This window comes from Sinocyclocheilus grahami, unplaced genomic scaffold (genome assembly GCF_001515645.1).
Source record: "Sinocyclocheilus grahami isolate Dianchi unplaced genomic scaffold, SAMN03320097.WGS_v1.1 scaffold54.1, whole genome shotgun sequence".
NCBI classification, from domain to species: Eukaryota; Metazoa; Chordata; class Actinopteri; order Cypriniformes; family Cyprinidae; genus Sinocyclocheilus; species Sinocyclocheilus grahami.
The window spans coordinates 418,604-440,140 of NW_015505233.1; the positions used below are offsets into that span (position 1 = coordinate 418,604).

The window sequence follows — 21,537 nt, forward strand, 5'->3', positions numbered from 1 at the left end:
CACACACACACACACACACACACACACACACACACACACACGCACACGCATACATACACACACGCATACATACACGCACACGCATACATACACGCACACACACACACACACACACACACACACCTTCTCAAAATGAAGTATCAAGGAAAAGAATGTCTATGATCAGGTGTACAAACAACACTGTTCGACAAAAAATTTAATTATGTCTGGTTTGTGATGCAAACATAGAGAGCCTTCACTAAAAGTAAGCTAATTTTATCCCAAGTTTAGACAAATAACTTAATATTTTAAGCACAAAGAGCTTATGTGCATATGTGCCGCTACGTGAGCTAACTTACTTTACAAGCAAAATCATCAACAACCGCGGAATAAAAACACAAGTCTTCAAATGACTACATGTGTCACAATAATCAAATATAATCGAAAAACAACGCAGCGACATATGTTCCATACATATATTAATCAAGCAGTACTTACAGCTTTAGTTTGGCGGTTATTCTCAATATTCAGCGCCACACACTTGCTCACATCTCCCGCGCTGACCACAGTGACGTTTAAAAGTGGGACGGACTGTACAACTTTTCTCAAAACTCATTGGCTGAGTCAGAGTATTAGTCCCACCCTACGTCTGACGTGTCTTGACGTTACAGATACATCAATTCTACATTAAAAATAAACTAAAAATAATTATTTATTATTATATATGAATCAGTCAGTCAGTCATTTTTAATGGTTACTATTATTTTAAAATGTTCGAGGTGCATGTAAAAATAATGTTGTCGTTCTTAACAAACAACAAACAAATGGAACTGCCTGCAGCAAAACTGTCTGATATGAGACACACGCATCAATAATGTGATACAGCCTGGGGTTGTACGTTTAGTCCTGTGCAAGAGAATAGACAAATTATCCTCATTGTCTGTTTGCTGAACAATCTGATATGTAATCCAGGAAGCAGCTCTTGTATCTGCTTGTAGACTGAAATGCAACACCAAATATTATGATGATAAGATTAATGGCCACATTGGGGCATATCATTTCTGCATCATTTAGTTTTTTTGTCCTTATGTTTGTAAATGTGTGTCCAGATTTGACTACATTGCAGAGACCAAATGTCCCTAAAAGCATAGTAAAATCTGAAATCACCTAAATTGTGACGGCCAACGGCCCCCACAAGCAAAACAGTTTAACAAGAAAAAAATTAATTACGCCTTATTGAAAATCTAAAAATGCAGAAAGATTTCTGTGAGAATTAGGGGAAAAAATAAATAAAGCAACAACAGAAATCAATAGTATAAAATGTGTCTGTAGCTTTCTAATTATGAATGCAACATTTGCCTAAATTCTTACAATATTTCACAAAGGTATACGCTATAAATGTATAAGCTCAAGATAAAGACGGTCCACCTTAAATTCATAAAGCAGATTTGATCATCTCAGGAACATTAATATTTAACATCAGTGGGTTTGGCAGATCAATAGTAATGGTTCCTTTCTCAGTCTATTGAGAATCAGTTTTCCAAGGTGAGCACATGTAGTAAACGTACTAAAGACAATGACCTTTAGCTAAATCATCATAATATCTCTAATAACTAAATCTAAGTTGTAAGAGAGGATCATTCCACATTTTGTTAAAAGTGAGAACATCTCACTTTTAATCATTTCAATACATGCCATTCGATTAATTTTGTCTATGCACTTCAGTGAACCCCAGATTGCCACACAGTAGACGCTTGTGATCAAACATAATCTGAGAGGAGGCTTGGTATAGCACAGTGAAACAAATCAATCTCAGTTTAACTGGTTGACTCTATTGCTTGGTTTTTATTGAAAATGTGTAACTACAATATTTGGTTGAATTGCTTCCATACTGCTTGGTTATACTGGACAGATCTATCAAATAATATTCTGACAAGGTTTTGCAACTCAAACAAAAACGGTTTAGGCACTGTTTAGTTCTAAAATACAAGACAGATAATCTAGCAGTTAGAAAGTGTCAAGTCAGTTTTACAAGTCTGTCATCTAGTGGTATCTGATCAGTGCTACAATAGATGAAACAACATTCATATCATGAAAGAAATGTCATGACACGTTTGCAAGGGTATTATTAACATGGCAAATCTAGTAGTAGTTTATCATATTAAAAAAATAATAATATACATTTATAATGCTATACTTTGTGTTATAGATTATTCACTTGGCGGTAAATTACAAAAAACAAACACTGCTGTGAGAGTGTTCCAAAAAACAGCAAAGGAAGTGATGGCAAATTCTCTCCTCTGACTGCTTTAAAGGGATAGTTCACCCCAAAATGTAAATTCTGTCATTAATTACTCACCCTCACGTCGTTTCAAACCCGTAAGACCTTCGTTCATCTTCGGAACACAAATGAAGATATTTTTGATGGAATCTGAGAGCTGTCTGACCCTGCATAGACAGCAACGCAACTGAAATGTTCCCAAGTCCAGAAACGTAGCAAGGAGATCTGTAAAATAATCCATGTGACATCAGTGGTTCATCCGCAATTATACGAAGCTACGAGAATACTTTTTGAGCGCAAAAGAAAAAAAATAACGACTTTATTCAACAATTCGTCTCCTCCGCATCACCCTGCTGCCATTTTGGAGAATATCTGCTGGACGTAAACAACAGCTGCGTCACACGGATACGCTGTTTCCGTTCAAATCAAATCACAAAAATGTAGGAAACAGATCCGGCGTGACGCAGCTGACACAGAACAGCATGCGTTGTTTACGTCCAGCGGATATTCTCCAAAATGGCAGCAGGGTGATGCGGAGGAGACGAATTGTTGAATAAAGTCGTTATTTTTTTACTTTTGCGCACAAAAAGTATTCTCGTAGCTTCGTATAATTGTGGATGAACCACTGATGTCACATGGATTATTTTACAGATCTCCTTGCTACGTTTCTGGACTTGGGAACATTTCAGTTGCGTTGCTGTCTATGCAGGGTCAGACAGCTCTCAGATTCCATCAAAAATATCTTCATTTGTGCTCCGAAGATGAACGAAGGTCTTACGGGTTTGAAATGACATGAGGGTGAGTAATTAATAACAGAATTTACATTTTTGGGTGAACTAAGCCTTTAAACAACATTTTTTCCCTTCTTTTGGAAAATCATGGAAACGCTGTAGTGGATTTAGAGTAAATGGGAATACAAAATGTTTTGCCGTCATCTCCTGTTCACCACTCTTGAAGTTTAATCGATTATGACTTCTTCTGCTTATGAGAATGCCAAAAATGTGAAAAGGGTTAATTAATTCAATTAATTTATTGTTTTATCATTAAAGATCTAGGGCACAGAACTTTATAATGCATACAAAAGTAAATAAAGTATATTAACAGATGAGAAATACAAAACAATAAAAAGACCAATCAAATTCACATAGCCTAGTAGAAAATCTGCCAAAAAACAAAATTAATAGTATAGAAATGTCAATTGATGTCCTGCATATCTTCGGTTTTCACAAAATTGCATTAGAAACATTGTGTTGCATGGTAACTACCTCCACCATATTGTGTGTTGAATACATTTATTGTGCCTTTCAATCTGTCAAATCAAGCAACATGGAGTTTTGTCTCATTTCTGTCAGTTTTCAAACAGCACACGCTCCATTGCATCTATAGTGGTATTGCCTAAGGAAGTGTCTCAAACTGTAGGGTAAAGGCAAGGTGTCAATTCCCTGATATGTTGTACAGCTACAGATGACCGCTCTGCACATGTGCTGCAGAGAGAAAGGAAAGTTCCTAGGTAGTGGGCGAGAGAGAAGAGGCTCAAAAAATAGGCATGTGGCCGCGTCACTGTAGTGCTTCAACAGGCCCGTGACACTGGAATCTCTGTACATACAAGGGTCACGGCCATCAAAGCTAAAGCGCTTCCCGTTTTGCTCTATTCGAGCATGGAGGGAGCGGCTATAGCGTCTGAAGCTAACCGAGAAGAGGTATTCATCCTGGGCAGAGTCTCGGAGCAGAAAGGTCCCCTCTGGTTGCCCTTCCAAAAGCTGCTCAGCTTCGAAACGATCCAAGACACCCCAATAACAAGGGCTGTTGTTGATCTGAAGCAGATCAGGAACCAGGATGTAGTCAGTGTGGGCGCAGCACTGAGTGTCTCCATGTGCAAAAGACGGATCCCAGTCATCCAGACTAGAAGCCCCAGTAGAGCTGATCTCTTCCCATGAAATGAGCTTTGGAGGAGAAGAGGATAACAAGGGACCTTTGGGTTCGGTTTCGATGCTTAAAGAAGGTTTGGTGTGAGTGCCATGTTTCTTGATCAGATGCCAACACTGAGCCAATTCGGATTTCGGAGAAAACGGACACTTGTCCTCCATGAGCTCGGACACATGAATCTTCCGTTTGGACCAAAGAAGGACGGAGAATGGACGTGAGGAACCAGACTGGTGGTGATTGCGAAGAGGGAGACACTGGCCGACGGCGTCTTGAAACTTCTGCCTCAGGGACCGGCGGGACAGGGCTTTCCTGCAAGGAGAGTCCGGATCCGTTTCTCCAGGGATCATGCAGCTGCACTTTCGCTCTCGACGTCTCCGGGGACAAGAAGCAGAGCGTACAGTCTGGTCGTCCGTTCCTTCCCCCTCTTCCCCTCTGGACTCTGTCTCATGGCGTGACCCACGGGAGCGTTTTTTAATACTGCAGATGTAACTATCAGCGCTCCAGCTCCGCAGGTTCTTGGGACGTGTATCTGAGTTTTTGGGCTTCCTCTCTGACATTGCTGCGGGCCCTTTTTGGAAAAGTGCTGCACAGAATTGAAAAATAAATCAAGATTGGCAAAGAAAAATATGAAGAATACTAACAGTATTAATGCTATTATAGTACAAGGCATACCTTATAACAAAATTAACGAATACAGCATATATTTATGCACAGACTATTCATTACTGACTACAGAACCAAATAACATTTTTATGTTGATTTTTCAGGAAATGAACATGATTCTATTCATATGTTTTAAATTAGAGGAACACATTATTTTATATGAAAAATGAGAAAGAAGAAAGTGTTCCAGGAAACAACACACGCATGCAATTATTATTTAATTAAAATAATAATTGACTTAATTTAGTTATTTTAATCTACTTAATTCAATTTACATTTAGTATTTTTTTGTTCCAAATTTAATTAAAAAATATTTTACATTTATTAATTAAAAAAAATAGAACTACCTAAATATAATATGCATTATCAAAATTTTTCTATTCATACATTATTAACAAAACATGATATGCATTATATAAAATTACTTCTATTTGTGTAATGTATATTTTGTGTGTGTGTGAGTGTGCAGTATATGTTTATGCAATTTTTAAATAAATTCTACATTTATTAATTAAAAAAATAGAACTACCTAAATATAATATGCATTATCAAAATATTTCTATTCATACATTAATTAACAAAACATGATATGCATTATATAAAATTACTTCTATTTGTGTAATGTATATTTTGTGTGTGTGTGCAGTATATCTTTATACAATTTTTAAATAAATTTAAATTTAAAGTGTTTTTTTTAAATTTAAGTAAACTACTTTACATTTAATAATCAAAAAATGTAAAGTTTGTAAAACTAAAGTTTGTAAAACTGTATCAAACGTTGTGCGTTATATACAGATCATCTGTGCTAAGGATATACTTCTATACTTTGTATATAACTGCATATCACAACTATATACAAGTAACAGAAAGACACAACATAACAACTAATAGACAAAAAACATCTACCTTTTATATGAATGAAATCCAAATGTATCCTACCTTCAGAATGGATGGAAAATCTGACGTCCTCACAGAGGAGTGATGAATTATTCCATGCCTGGAGTTTGTGCAGTGAGAGCTCGGCATGAACTGAAGGGAGGAAGCACATCCCTCCAATTTAAAACCTCTCAAGTATCAATTCCTCAGAGGAATACTTGCCCTTCACTGGACGGAAGGAGTACTTTTGTCAATGGACAGTTAACCTATCATATCCAACAATGAATATGCTGTCCTGAAGAAATGACATTGAGAATTTTAAATGAGTATACGATGTATAATCTATATCAGTATTAGGCTATCATATCTATTATAGCTGTTATATTATTATAGGCTTTTTTTACTTTCAAAATAAGTGCAAAAATGTGTCTATCCCTTAAATAAGCCACAAGCCCACAACATTAAAAGCTTTTAAAATGTATTAGCTGTTACTGTGAACTTTGACTGACCATCAATGAATCAATGAGCTAAATGTAATTAGTCAATAATAACGGACATCTATTTACGAGGGCAACCTTGTTAGGAAGGAAATGGGAAATCTCTGAACAGACACTGAGAGCTCTACTTCATTGATTTATTGATTGATATGTGCCCTACTTTAATTTGGGAACATCCGGCAAACATTTGCAAGCACAAAGGCAATTTTTGACACCCATTTCAGATGCTGGTCATGGAGTCCATTCTTGGTATCACCCAGAAAGTATCAAATATCAAGAGTAATATCATGCATTTCCGGCCTTCTAAATGGATTACAAAATAAATTCAATAATTCATTATGGCTGTGAAGTCATTAGGTGATGTCATTCTGAAATGTTAAAATATTTTACTCTCATTTATTTAATATCACAGGCACGCTACTGTATAGCTATGAATTATTCAGAAGAACACTGTGCATCTTGTTTTCTTACATTTGCACTGTAATCAGTCTCTCTCTCTTAAGTGTGTGAGGCCAGCAGGATGGCATCCAAGAAATTGAGAGATGAATTCTCTTGCGATCTGTTAAAAGTGGTTGATCGGATCAATGTGTAGCGGCACAAATGATTCAGTTGTTCCACTTAACCCCCTTTCTTGCCTTACAGATGTCCGAGCAATAAAGAACCGTTGTATTCAGTCTCTTATAATATTCTTTCCCCTTCTTGTAGAATTTAACAGACCTTAACAAGTATAAATTGTCATAATCCTCACCCTCATGTTATTCCAAACCTGTAAGAATTTCCTTCTTCTGTTGAACACAAAAGAAATTATTTTGAAAAATGTTAACAACCAATCAGTTGCTGGTAGCCATTGATTTCCTTGTTTTTTTTTTGTCCATATGTAAGTCAATGGCTACCAGTAACTGTTTGGTTATCAACATTCTTCAAAATATCTTCAATTCCACACACAGACCCCAAAACTTGCTACATGAAACACACACACAAAAAAAAATCAAATAACTTTATCATTTTAAGTAAAGGAACAAATATTTCCCAACATTACAATATTATAATTGACAACAGTGTAAATTAACTGGCAAACTGTCAAACAATACAACTATAATTATTTATGCCCCAGTGCATATTGGGAAGGGGGTAACAGGACTACAAAACCACACAAAAAAATTAAACTTACCTGCTTAGCTTGTCTGCCTCTGTTGGTTTGACCTCTGTTTGACTGACCAATGGCAGACTGGGAAGTGTTTGGGAAACCCATTTGAAGTCAAACAATGTTGGTACTTCAATATCACAGAGATTTTGCACTTTTAACTCGAGCCTGTATGCAACACCCTAGCAACCACACAACCACAGCAACACATTAAAAATACCCAATCAAAACAAAGCTCATTTTTTTGTTTGTTTTTTGCAATTCTGTATCGTAAATGTATTAAATAACTTACATGGGTTATTTTAATTACTAAATAAGTTTGAGGAACTGAATTAATTTTAACTGAATGAATTTAAAATATACACCTCTCTAGCTTGCCTCCTAGTTTTCCATAAACCTGCACTGTATATTATGAATTATTATTTTTTTTGATGATTGCTTCTAGTTTCACTAGCAATTTGTCCTTAAACATCATATTAATTATTGTATGTACACACATGAAACTGGACAAGAACCCTATATTGGTCTGTTTTAATAAACAATAAACTTGTAATAGTAATAATAATAATAATATTAAGGCCAATATTTGCTGTCTCATTTTTCTGTCCGTGTACAGTCATTAAAGACAAACAGACTGTATTTCCATGATTTGCATCTTCCACTCAATGTAATGATCCATGCTTTAGTCATGTGAACTAGTATATCAGCTTTCTGCAGGCATTTTTGTGCTCTCAGCCTCTCTATTTCCCGCAAGCTTCATTCAATACCTGCTGTCTCTCTGCTTCCCTTTTCATGCAAGTTATTGAGCTTATTAAGGATGCCTGCAGCATTTTTAAGCAGGAACAGGAGACACATTATGGAATTACTATTGTCACAAGTGCTTTGTCTATACCATCATTATTTCATCAAACGTGTGCACCATATTGACAAGCCACACCAAGAAGCCTTGTTTGCTAATTTTGTTTGCAAATTAATTACATATTGACAAGGCACATCATTAAGGCTTATTTGCTCATTTGTTAGCAAATTACATTTTTAAATGTTCAGGAGGGCATTCTTAAAATAAGAGAAATCTATTAATATACTGTATAGATAGAGAGAGAGAGAGAGAGAGAGAGAGAGAGAGAGAGAGAGAGAGAGAGAGAGAGAGAGAGAGACAGACACAGAGAAAGATTTTTTTTCTTTTTTCTGCTTTGTGGTCTGTTTTAATTTAATATTTTAATGCTTACAGTGCAGGTACATGGATGCGACTTGGGATCATTGGAAGGTGTTTTCGTCTCAAATTTCTTGTTAGTCCTTTCTGTACACTCATATCCGGCAGATATCTATTGAAAGTTACTTAAAAACATTTGAAGAGATGATTAATTTTTTTGTTTAGACACTTGAGAAAATCAATAAAGAGAGATGAATTCCAGTAACTGCTGCTGAGAATGTCTGAGTATGCAGTTTACACAGCCTGTCCTTAGAAGAGGTCAAGACAAGAAACCAAGGGTCAAGGCTGTGCTGGTTAGAATGGCCTTGTTAACCCCTGCAATACAGGATACTAGAAAGCAGTCATTTAAAACTAGACAGTAACAAGACCACAAATCTCTCTAACCGCTGGTCAAAAGAACATGTATTCTGACTGATACTTTTTTTTTTGCAAGCAATGTATAAATTTTACATTTTATTTTAGCCAAGCAATCATTAAAGGGGTCATATGTTGCTAAAAAGAACATTATTTTGTGTATTTGGTGTAATGAAATGTGTTAATGCGGTTTAAAGTAAAAAAACACATTATTTTCCACATACTGTACATTATTGTTTCTCCTCTATGCCCCGCCTTTTTGAAACGCGTCGATTTTTACAAAGCTCATCGGTCTGAAAAAGCGAGGTGTGCTGTGATTGGCCAGCTATCCGGTGCGTTGTGATTGGCCGAATACCTCAAGCGTGAGATGGAAATGTTACGCCCCTCACATAGTTTCGCTTTCACAACGAAAAACACAGCGGCCTAGCATATCTCTTTGGATTTGAGACTTTAGTCTTTGCAACTTTACAGATCTTCTTTATGCACCAAGAGCTTGTAACACTCCAAAGAGAAAGGAAAAATTTAAATCGCATCATTTAATGTCCGTAATAACAATATATATAATATTTTACATTTAAAAAAAAAAAAAAAAAAAGTAGCATTGTATCCACATAAATACCATATCAATTTGTCAAGGGGTCATAATGTGGCATCAAACGAAACCTGAAGTAACTTTTTTAGTAATTAGCCTTAGAAATGGTTTGGTAAGGGTTTGAACCGTGGCAGGCACCTTTTAATTTCAATCCTAACAGTCTTGTCGAACCAGACAGTGTTAGGTTTTCATATTCAACACATCTAAGATCACAGAAGCAGTTTGTAAACTTTATATTTATCCTGCTGAACAGCTTTTCCTAGACGGATACGAACGTCATTGCGCCACCGCGCCCTCTTAAGCGCGCGCCACGTCATATTCCACGCACGCAGACAGAGAGAGGAGGGAGCGATACCCGCAAGCTGACAAGCCCCGCCCTTCATTTGATCTACATTTGTGCTGATTGGTCAGAGGTACTTCGAGCCAGTCTGTGATTGGACAATTGAGGCGTCGTTAATGACAGGACCAAACACAGCAAACAGTGATTGGATGAAGGGCGGGACTTATCGTGTTGGAGGAAAAAAATAATAACGCAGGAGGAAGTGTGTATGTCACGCTGGAACACTGAAGATCTCTGTAACTGGATTCATTCAAGCGGTCAATATCCATATGTCTCCGTAAGTAAATGACAAATTGATCTTAGATAGGCTACATGAATCTAATACAGTTTGATCGCGAGCTCTGTTGACATTTGATTGAACATACGGATGGTATTTGGGGAATTAACAGATCGAGAATGGAGGTTGATTTCGTCCCCAGGGAACTGCAGATTGAAATCAAAAATATGATTCCTGGACGTAATATTGTGTACTTTTTCTACACTGCATTGTGACCTTTGCCTTGTACAACTGGTCGGTGTACTATGTCATACTTTTGGATTTATGGTTTGTAATAATAACACACCTCGAAAAGAAAGATCTGTGTAAGGTGTGTCCGGTGTTATTTTAGTATCGAGATACTATTTTAGTTTTTATTAATACATGTATTAATTTGTATATATTTTTTTTAGTTTTAAGTGTTAGTTTTATTTGGATATAGTTTTATTAATTTTTATTTCAGTATTATTTTAATTTACTAATTTAAATTCAACTTTAATATTTAAATAAAGTTAAGGAAAATGAAAAATGTTTCCTTGGCAGCTAGCTGAATTTAAATGAGTTTTTTAATGTTTTATTATTAAATTATTTTATTACAGTCAATGATTATTTCAAGTAACAAAAACGTTTTTTTTTATGGTTTATGTTTTAGTTAGCTATAATAACGTACTAGGCCAACAGAAGTTTGACTTTGAATTGTAAATGTTTAAATGATCAAAGTCCAAGTAAATTGTTGCCAGTAGTACACATTTATTGCCAGGGATTCCTGTTCGATGATAAATTTGTATAAAATGTCATTTGATTATAGGGCCTCTGGAATGTTGCTCAACGAAACTCCCCTGTTTGATGCGTCTCTGCTCCAAGAGCTGGACTGGAGCAGCAACACCGTCTCCTTCTCGCCCCCTATTTCTCCCTCTCAGCCCGGAGAAGGTCTGGTCCTCCGTCCTCTCTGTACTGCTGACCTAGACCGAGGTACTGGTTACCGTTCAGCATTCTGCCCACTCATGTTCAGTTCTTCAAACAATCATGATAAACATATGTTGGTCTTTCTGCCTTTTTAGGCTTCTATAAGGTCTTATCACAGCTCACAGAGGCTGGGGATGTTACAGAAGAACAGTTCAAAGGTACTGCATGTTCCTAATGCAAATCACCCCACAGTTCTTCATCTCACAGTATAAGATACTCACTTTTTTTTTTTTAGCAAATTTTGAACATATGAAGAAATCTGGAGACTATTATGTGATCGTGGTGGAAGACACAAACCTTGGACAAATTGTTGCCACAGCAACACTCATCATAGAGCACAAATTTATCCATGCTTGTGCAAAGGTAACTGACTTAATATTTAATTATTAGGCTTTAAATACGTATTTTACAATTTAGCTTATTTTCATAGTGCAATATTATAATATTTTGGGGGGGTTTGTCCCGGCAGAGGGGGCGTGTGGAAGAAGTGGTTGTGAGTGACGTATGCAGAGGGAAACAGCTTGGAAAACTGTGGGTTTGGTTTTTAGAAACACTTTTACAATAGTTTTAATCATGAGTTTCAGATAGTATATATTCATGAATACTGTATTTCTTTCAACATATGTCTCAAAACTAAGTACCTTGAACATAATACTTTTGTTTTTGTGTTTTAGGTTGGTATCAACATTGACTCTCCTCAGCAAAAAATTGCAGTGCTACAAAGTAACACTGGAGTGTGCGCCGAAAAATGTGGAGTTTTATAAGAAGTTTGGCTACTCCGCTTCAGATGAGACTTACATGCAGTGCCGGTTCTTTGACTGAATCCAAAAGAATCTTGAACATCACAGAATGTTTGCTTTAGAACTCTTAATCGGTTCTATTTTCTGAGATCGGACTACCTCCAACTTGCACCTTTTTTAGCCAGCAAAAAAAGAAAGAAAAACTTGATAATTTGGTGACAAGTTATGTCACAATAACAACATATTTTGAAATGAGCATTTTGAATTCACAACACAGAACAAAGTGCATATTCATGAACGTTTCTAAATGTCCGTAGTCAACATCAAGCACTTGCTTTAAAAGTTATTCAGTTTTCTATTTAAAATGTTTTCACTTCACATAACTTGCTATAGAAACAGAAAACCTGTATGAAAATCATATACAGAATGTGTGGTTTAAAGCCACAAGAAGAAACACTGTGGCCTGTCCAAGAGAAAAGACTAAACATTTTCTTGTATAGAAGAAGGGCTTGCATACTTGAATGTTTTCTAATGTAAAGATTTCTATAAATTTTTTTGAGGGAAAACAAACCGTTTCCAAATATACTCTTTACAAAACTCTTTGAGGCATATTTCCCTTTTACTTAAAATGTTAATGCTGTGCTTTACTCTCTTTAAAATACCAAAACTCGATTCGCGTTTCTCATTTTCTAAGCGAGTTCCATCTGTGAAAGCCGTATTGAACGGTTTTAACTTGTTTTACTTTCTCTTGCAGGTACTCGTCTTCAACATAGAGATCAGAAATAGAATAAAAGTTTACGTTTATTTATTATGTTCATGTATTTTCTCAATTTTGGCTTGTCTTAGCCACTGGTGATAATCATTAGTTGTGTGTAAAACCTAGATTAAGGAAAATAAATTATTTTAAAATGCATCCTAATGCAACGAAAGCATATCTTTGTGAACTAAATGCCTTTATTTTTGTACTTTCACCGAGAGCCGGCATTCAAATGCTTTGTCTCATCTGTCAATCAACAGCTAAACATGTGGCAGTGATGTTATTTGTGCTTTTATAACTTATAAAGAAGGGCTTACATACTTGAATATTTTCTAATGTAAAGATTTCTATACAAGTTTTTTTTTTGAAGAGGGAAAAATTGTTTCAAACCCATTTTGTTTCCAAATATACTATTTAAAAAAGTTTGAGGCACATTTCCCTCTTTTACTTAAAATGGTAATGCGGTGTTTTGTGCTTTATTCTCAGTTTCTCTTGCAGGTACTAGTCTTCAACATAGAAAACGTTTTACATTTATGATGCTCATGTATTTTTTCAATTTTGGCTTTAGTCTTAGCCACTGGTGATAATTATTAGTCATGTGTAAAACTTAGATGAAGGAAAATAAATTGTTTAGAAATACATCCTGATGCAATGAAAGCATATCTTTGTATGCTAAATGCCTTTATTTTTGTACTTTCACCGAGAGCCGGCATTCAAATGCTTTGTCTCATCTGTCAATCAACAGCTAAACATGTGGCAGTGATGTTATTTGTGCTTTTATAACTGTTATATTTTTAAAATTGATGTAAAACCATTGAATGACAAGTGGGTGAATGGATTGTAAATGTTACATTAAAAATCAGTGATAGATCTCAAGTTTATGTATGCATTTCAATGAAACTGGATTATCGTTCTAAATCTATCCACACCCAACAGTCCTGTCATAAACGGTCATATCTTTACACCGGGGATTGATAACACTGAAAACACAAGATATAAAGTAGCCATCTTTTATTGAGCAGTGGTAAACGTATCTTTCCTTACCTCAGTCTGAATTCATTTCCCCATTTTCATCCTAGCTTTTCAAGATTGATTCATCCTACCATTTCATTTCTATGGCAGTGACAGTCCCATTCTTTGATCCCCTCCCCTCCCAACCCAAATCCGTCCAACAAAATAACAGTAATTCAAGTATCAAAAGTGCATTATTGCAATACTGTCCCGCTGCAAATGCAAAATGCTTTAAATACTATAAAACTGCAAAACATTTCAGTGCATATAGCTCAAGAAGGAAAAAAATATCAAATCTTCCCCAGCTCCAAGGGTCACGAGGAGCAGTCTCTCCCTCCCAACCCCTGTACAAATATTTACATTTTTAATCCCAATAAAAATGTAAAAAGAAAAGTCCACTGTGGTTAAGCACTTTTTTTTTTTTTTTTAGTAAAGCCTATCCATTTTGTGCTGCTGTAACTTGCATACTCCCGAAATCTTCATCCTCTTCTAGTGTTCGCTTTAAACTTCCTGTAGGGAAAGACGGATGATATTAGGAACGGCCACAGTATGTATAATGACCCTAGTTTCATACATTACTAAAGTAGAAATTACAGCTCTCAGTTAGTACAATTAAGCCAGTTATTTATCATCATAAATTTTAATTTACATTTATTCATCTAGCAGATGCTTTTATCCAAAGTGAGTTACTAAAATAACCATTAATCAAATGGAGCCAAGAACAAAAGCAGATTCACAATCCAAAAAAAAAAAGAAAAAAAAAAAAGTTTACCATAAGAGTACAAGCTATAAGCGAGAGATACAATTCTGCACTATTTCATCAAGATTAAAAAAAAAACCTGAAATCTAAAACAAATGTTGTAAATGCTACAAGTGAATTGAGGCATCATAACACTATACATTTTGAAAACTGCTAAATATTTAACAGTATTAATTGCAAGTGTTTTTAAAGATTAATTTTGACAGCAAAGGAAATCTCAATGAGAGATTTCTTAAATATACAATACTGATAATTAAAAAAAAGAAAAAAACATCAGCTGATAACTGATGTATGGTACCAGTTAGGGCTGCACGATAAATCGAAATGGAATCGAGATCGCGATTCGACGGAAGATTGTAAAAAAAATAATTAGTTATATCAAATTAAATCGAGAGATTTGAGATATTTTATAAATGACTTTAAAAAAAAAAAAAAAAAGAGACCGTAAAAATATTTTATAACCATCAAAAAAAGATGATTATGGACTTTAGTTTTAGCATACCTTCTTGAAATCCCTGCATTTCCATGAACAAGTACCTTTCCTGCAAGACATTACACAAATTGGATGATACAATAAGTAAATACAATTAATGTTACCGACAATGACAATCCATTTTCTTTACAAGAAACGTATTTTTACCCAGCATCAGAACAGAGAAAGTGCTAAATATAGTATTAAAAATAGAGATCAATATGGAGAAACATTCATTACCCCCCGTCTCTAAACATCCATCAATAAATTCTTTAGTCTATAAAGAGAAAAACAGGTTATCATAATTAGATCAAAGAATCGCAGACCAAATAATGTATTAATAATATAAAATATATATACTGTATATATATAAAAAAAGGTCAGCTTACCATTTGGAAATATCTAATAATGTTTTCCACAGGGTTATCTGCTATATCTAAAACAAGGTACCTACATACAAGTAAAAAAGTAAATTAGCTGTTACAAATAGTGGAGCTTTATACTGAAGTGCCACACAGAACAAACCAGAAATCAAAATACCTAAATTTATGGGGAAAGTTTGGCTTTATAAAGTTGGCCTCAATGTCTTGTCTGACACACACAATGTGAGTTATCCCCTGCTTCTCCAGCATTGAGAGCTGAAAGAGAAGATGAATTATTACAGGAAACCCCAGGCATAGATAACTTTCATCAAGATGCCCAAGAACAGATCATCTCTACTGTACCTTACTCTTCACAGCAGCTGAATACGGGCCAAGAAACAAGCCTGGGAGGATTTCCTAAATCATTACATCAGACAGTTTTAGTAAAACTGATCATTTGTTGAGAATGAGGTATGAATAGGGTTGGGTACCGATTGGGTTTTTTACGATACCGGTGCCAAATCGATACTTTTAAAATGGTACCGGTGCCTAAACAGTGCCTGAACCGATACTATTTTAAAAAGAGCCACATAAAAAACGATGGATAACATTAAAGAACATTAAAAATATAAAAAATAAATATACATAGCATTCACATGCTCCTTGGATGCTCTCATTTCCCGATTTGTGCTTCCCTTACTCTAAGGCTAATAAATGTATTTCACGATCTGGGTCATTATTTAATACAAAACCACACAATGTTTTTACTGTATCTCTGTCAATCACTCTGATTTTTAGTTAAAATGAGTGAATTGACAGTACTGTCTGTCACCTTCTTTAATCAGTTCTGTGAATTACTGTATGGTATGCCACATGCACTGTAATATGTTTTATATTAAATATAAAATTTTCAAATGAAAATAGCTCTATGATCGTTTTATAAAGTATGCGTTCATATGTGTTAAAGGGGTCATATGATGTTGCTAAAAAGAACATTATTTGGTGTATTTGGTGTAATGCAATGTGTTTATGCAGTTTAAGGTTAAAAAAACACATTATTTTCCACATACTGTACATTATTGTTTCTCCTCTATGCCCCGCCTTTCTGAAACGAGTCGATTTTTACAAAGCTCATCGGTCTGAAAAGCGAGGTGTGCTGTGATTGGCCAGCTATCCAGTGCGTTGTGATTGGCTGAATACCTCAAGCGTGAGACGGAAATGTTACGCCCCTTACCATACTGTGATGCCGTGTCCCGGCACGACGAGTCAAAACCAATAAAACCCATTATAAACGAGGCATTTGGTGCATCCAGTGGGGACATAATTACTGGTTGTAATGACTTATAATGTGTTTTTACGCTTTGCGTTGCGTATTGCGCCGCGTAAACATAAAACCATGTCTCTCTAGGCATGACGAAGCGGATATCGTCCTCTTTTGGAAGGCCAAACAAAGTAGTTTCGCTTTCACAATGAAACACACGGCATATCCACAACATGGCGGCGGTGGCAACAATACTACAGCGAGAATAAAAGTTACACCTTCTTTCTTTGCGTGAACATTTGGGCGGTGTTATGCAAATCTTCCCACACAGTGACGTAGACATGTTTAAACGTGGCGTTTTAGGAGGGCATGGACAAGTCTTAACTTTTATAAAGAATATCTCTTTGGATTTGAGACTAGTCTTTACAACGTTACAGATCTTCTTTACGCACCAAGAGCTTGTAACACTCCAAAGAGAAAGGAAAAATTGAAATTGCATCATATGACCATCATATGGAGGAAACAGCTGTGGTGTGATAAACGGTGAATGCAGCGAAAACTTTACAGTAGCTGGGAAACCGATTGCTCCCTCGTGACCTTTTGTAAACTGTATTTATGACAAAGAACTGCACAGATACAGGTATTATAACAATCCATCGATAAACACACACCTTGTGTCCTATGTTTGAGTCCGCTCGCGCTGCGCCGCCACGGTCTGCGGAATTGAAGAGCGCGCTGAAAGACGGGGAGGAGACGAAAAGTCTGCCGCTGTTTTCATATGAAATTTAAAGAGGACTGACTCTGAGGCGATCACAAATTTGTGTAGAGTTTATGGAGCTAATAACGGCCTAGCGACGCCCATGCGTCTTACGTCCATTTCAGAGAACCAGGACAAATATTTCAATAGATCGCTCAAGCATTTAAGTGGCACCGAAATCTGCATTCTGATTCGGTTCTAGTACATACCGGTTACATAGGGTTTCGGTACCCAACCCTAGGTATGAAATGTGTCTATTAAGATTTTGACACAACGAATATAATGTATACAAAAAAATTCTATTGAAGGTGGTGGAAAAAAATTCTCACCATTGAAAAAATGTCTACTGAAAGTCTGTACTAACACAACAACGTACAAGTATTTACTGTACCACAAGTACTATATCAGTACAGAAGCCATATCAACAATGTGCAAAGTTTGTTCATTATCACTCACCTGCATCTCTCTTCTCATTGTATATGCCCAGTCCTGCAGAAATGAGATTACAAATTCTGATGATCAGTTTTTACAAGCATTCTTACAGTAATAGTATTACCTCACCCATAGAATCATAAACTGCAGCACAACTCCTTGTTATCAGCATCTACCTACATATGATCAAGACTAGACCAATAATCGGTTTGACAGACATTTATAAACAATATTTACTTTTTTTTCTCCCACTTAATCACTTCTGTAATTTTAGTGTTCAACTTAGACCAAAACAGAGTATGAAAGTAATGATGGACTGGAGTGGTGTGGATTATTGTGATGTTTTTATCAGCTGTTTGGACTCTCATTCTGACGGCACCCATTCACTGCAGAGGGTCCATTGGTGAGCAAGTGATGTAATGCTAAATTTCTCCAAATCTGTTCTGATACAGAAACAGACTCATCTACATCTTGGATGGCCTGAGTGCGAGTAAATTATCAGCAAATTTTCATTTTTGGGTGAACTATTCCTTTAAGTTAAAAGTCTTGGGGGTGGGGAGTATATTGTCAACTAAACGGGTTAAAATATTTTTAGTTAACGTTAACTATACTCCGTATTTGTATCGTAAAGCAGGTTAGTGATGAATGATTTATTTGCAAACAAAATAAAATCGGTTATGCATATGAATTATCGGATTATTCAAATATGATCCCCAGTATCATAATAAATACTACCCATACTACTTTTCCTGACTGTGCTTGTTGTCTTTTGCAATGATATATGAATGACTTTGACTTCTGAGTTGTTGTTATTCTAGTATACTGCTACTGGATGCACATGCTAACTGCTCAGAGCAACGAGTTAATTAAAGAGCTTTATTATATATTAAATATATCAGCTCAAACCGCTGTATTTATTCATGCTTTTACACACACTAGTCAAACATGTACTGCTTTGAAACAGACAGATTGAAGAATGGCTGTAATCCAGCAGTTGTTAGCACTGAGCTAATATGTTTATAACATACCAGCTGCTCTTCTTTGGCGGCGGGCAGGGACGGGAACTGGAGTTTATTCGCTTCGTCCATGCTGCGAGCGGTATTCCAGCTTTCAATACGTTCACGTCCCCTTTGATGGGTTGAATATAAAGACGAACTAAGTGCAAATAAAGTTGAGTTTGTGGAGGAGCTCCGCACTCACGCACGCCATGCTGCGTCCACCCAGGGCGGTCACGTGACACGAGAGCGCCACACGTCGGGCAGGGGTCAATGATCACAGTGCAATAAACTTCTTCTTCTTATGATGATGTTTAATTGCGGTTGGCAAACCAGCTTTTGGTGCATATTCCGCCACCTATTGGGACGGAGTGTGAGACGATGATATCAAGGGAAATGCTAATTCCAAAAAAAATAAAAAAAATAAAAAAAAATAATAAAAAAAATTATATATATATATTTTTTTGGATAAATGCCTGAAATAAGGTCTGTGGTTAATACAACCTCAAGATATTTTCATGTTTAATCTACAACATAAAATGTAATACCTCACTCATGAGATTTATCAGAATCTTAGTTAAAGTCATGCAAAGTTAGTCATGCGACTGTGGAGTAGTTCAGTTCATATGCTAACTTTAGCCTTTTTACTTCTGGCAATTGTTTTTCAGCTTCAAAATGAATATCCATTTTCATATTTTTATTAACATATTGTGGTATCCAATTCACAATGATTGCTGTTTTTAATGTTTGATTTTTAAAAAAAAAGTTTTTTAAATGTTTTAATTAAAAATAGAATTTTGATTCCATCTGAGTTATAACTCTAAGATACTCACTAGGAATTATATATATATATATATATATATATATATATATATATATATATATATATATATATATATATATATATATATGTTTTTTTGTAGGGCCTTTCATATGCCCTATAGTTAATCAGCACATGCTCTACAGTTTCTGGAAGTCCACAATGATTACATTGACCAGATTCATGTCTTCCTATCATCTGGAGTGATTTTTTGTGCAATAAACTGGTTTTATGGCGAGTTGCAATCTTTGCGCACATCGCCACCTACTGTGCTATTATGCAATCAGGATTTTCTTTTATTATATTAGTTGTTCTATCTCAACTCTGAAGCTCATCAAGAGTCCAGGTATCTCCACACGGAACACCTTAAACTCCAAACCGGAACAGAACATCTTTTATATTATATTTTTTAATCTAGTCCTGTGCTATATAAAAAAATTCATAAAATCCTATATCCTGTTCTATCACTATTAAATTCATATCCCAATAAATATCCCACATCCTTATTATTCTTCCCTTTATCCTTTAGATATGCTATTAGTTTCTTCCTCTCACTATACGTTATACATTCATATATTGCATGCTCAATTGTTTCTTTCTCACCACAAAATTCACATAAGCCGTTAACATGCACACCGATTAAAAACAATGAACCATTCAGCCCTGAACGACCCAGTCTTAATCTAGCTATTATCCCCTCTTCCTTCCTATTCCTTCCTCTTACAATCATCTGCTTTTTGATTTTATATAAATGACTTCCCTTATAATCTAAATTCCACACTCCTTGCCATTCTCTTGTAACATTCCTCTTAGTAATACTTTTAATTCCCCATTTACCTAATGGAACATTAATATCAATTTCCTTTTTTTTTTTTTAAGCATTTTTAGCCAGCTCATCACTTATTTCATTCCCAACTACCCCTATATGGGCTGGAACCCAACAAAATCCTATTAAAATTCCTTTCCTTTGAATTCACCATATTAACATTCAAATTTCATTCATTAAATCTTCTCTAGATGACTGGTGGCTGGATAATGAAGTTAAGACAGAAGCAGAGTCAGAGTCAAGAGCTCTGTCTGGTGCCACTTCCTCTACCCACATAAGTCCCACTATAATAGCGACCATTTTAACAGAATATATTGATAATTCAGATGATAATCTTTTACTTATGAATATATCCAAGTCAGGGATATATATTCCTGCTCCTGTCATCCCCTTATCTGGGTCTTTGGACCCCAATAAACTTGAGTTTTTAGAATCGGTTTAATGCTAATCTGTTGACATTAAAAACACAATATTTAGTGGTAATACAGCTCAAGGTTGGTAGAAACTATTATTGCCTTAAAATTTTCAACAACATCCATTTTAAAGTTGTCTTTGATGTAAAAATCACATTTGAAGCATATTTAAGATTTTATTTATATATAATTCTAAATATTTTACAGCATTTTAAACCACTAAATATCACAAATTTTCCTATGTCTGTGTCTCCCATTCTGTTAATGAATACAACACTTATATGAGTGATTTTTCAATAATAGTTTTCTTTAATGTATATATATTTTCCAAATATTAAATTCATAAAAAAGCAACAAAAAAAAAAAAAGAAAAAGCTTTTTAGCTTGTCCCTCAAAATATTGTCCATCCTGTTATTTTCGAACTACTGGCCCTTTAAATGAAAGTTGGAAAAAGGAATTTACATCTTATCAAACAGCTGATATAATTTCCTTGGAGGGAAAACAACTAGGGACTGTGAGTGAGAGCCTCTGTTTTGTTAATTGTCTGTTTTTACTGATTTTATCTTTCCAATCTGATATGGTCAACTTCAACATGTCCACGCTGTTAAAGGGAAAATGATTTTTTTTAATAGAAATTCGTATTTGTAAAAGTATCATTTTTAAAAAACATAACAGCTGATATAATTTCCTTGGAGGGAAAACAACTAGGGACTGTTGTGAGTGAGAGCCTCTGTTTTGTTAATTGTCTGTTTTTACTGATTTTATCTTTCCAATCTGATATGGTCAACTTCAACATGTCCACGCTGTTAAAGGGAAAATGATTTTTTTTTATAGAAATTCGTAT

The 21,537-nt window shown here is 35.4% G+C and overlaps 4 protein-coding genes and 1 long non-coding RNA gene across 5 annotated transcripts in view; 1 reads left to right on the forward strand and 4 right to left on the reverse strand.

Annotated features, from left to right (window-relative positions):
• LOC107583614 (WD repeat and HMG-box DNA-binding protein 1-like) overlaps window positions 1-572 on the reverse strand; it is a 31,550-nt gene extending 30,978 nt beyond the window's left edge. The window contains exon 1 of the mRNA XM_016269901.1: window positions 478-572. The gene's annotated coding sequence lies outside the window, so the exon portion shown is untranslated. The remainder of the gene's footprint in view (window positions 1-477) is intronic.
• A 3,043-nt stretch (window positions 573-3,615) lies between these two features.
• Window positions 3,616-5,897, reverse strand: LOC107583461 (suppressor of cytokine signaling 4-like). The gene is made up of 2 exons (XM_016269664.1): window positions 5,789-5,897; window positions 3,616-4,769 (listed from the first exon to the last, which is right to left on the reverse strand). Exons 1-2 carry the CDS (start codon window positions 5,895-5,897, stop codon window positions 3,616-3,618), a joined length of 1,263 nt encoding a protein of 420 aa, XP_016125150.1.
• Window positions 5,898-10,029: 4,132 nt separating this feature from the next.
• LOC107583462 (glucosamine 6-phosphate N-acetyltransferase) lies at window positions 10,030-12,061 on the forward strand. Its single transcript, XM_016269665.1, has 6 exons — window positions 10,030-10,142; window positions 10,930-11,093; window positions 11,183-11,245; window positions 11,323-11,450; window positions 11,557-11,618; window positions 11,762-12,061. Exons 1-6 carry the CDS (start codon window positions 10,135-10,137, stop codon window positions 11,907-11,909), a joined length of 573 nt encoding a protein of 190 aa, XP_016125151.1. The 5' UTR covers window positions 10,030-10,134; the 3' UTR covers window positions 11,910-12,061.
• A 1,609-nt stretch (window positions 12,062-13,670) lies between these two features.
• Window positions 13,671-14,695, reverse strand: LOC107583672 (uncharacterized). The gene is made up of 2 exons (XR_001609055.1): window positions 14,654-14,695; window positions 13,671-14,105 (listed from the first exon to the last, which is right to left on the reverse strand). It is a non-coding gene; the product is annotated as an uncharacterized lncRNA (long non-coding RNA).
• Window positions 14,696-14,859: 164 nt separating this feature from the next.
• On the reverse strand, window positions 14,860-18,902 carry LOC107583615 (serine/threonine/tyrosine-interacting protein A-like; the record flags this gene model as incomplete). The annotated part of the gene is made up of 7 exons (XM_016269902.1): window positions 18,668-18,902; window positions 17,664-17,696; window positions 15,553-15,606; window positions 15,368-15,465; window positions 15,217-15,277; window positions 15,068-15,104; window positions 14,860-14,897 (listed from the first exon to the last, which is right to left on the reverse strand). Coding segments are annotated over exons 1-7 (381 nt in total), but the record flags the coding sequence as incomplete, so codon positions are not given.
• Between the last annotated feature and the right edge of the window lie 2,635 nt (window positions 18,903-21,537).

Coding starts and splice junctions, on each gene's coding strand:
- LOC107583462 (XM_016269665.1), top strand. Junction 11,094..11,182: donor TACTGCTGACCTAGACCGAG/GTACTGGTTACC, acceptor CTGCCTTTTTAG/GCTTCTATAAGGTCTTATCA. Junction 11,451..11,556: donor TTATCCATGCTTGTGCAAAG/GTAACTGACTTA, acceptor TTGTCCCGGCAG/AGGGGGCGTGTGGAAGAAGT.
- LOC107583461 (XM_016269664.1), bottom strand. CDS start 5,897: ATGTGCTTCCTCCCTTCAGTTCATGCCGAGCTCTCACTGCACAAACTC. Junction 4,770..5,788: donor ATTTTCCATCCATTCTGAAG/GTAGGATACATT, acceptor AATTCTGTGCAG/CACTTTTCCAAAAAGGGCCC.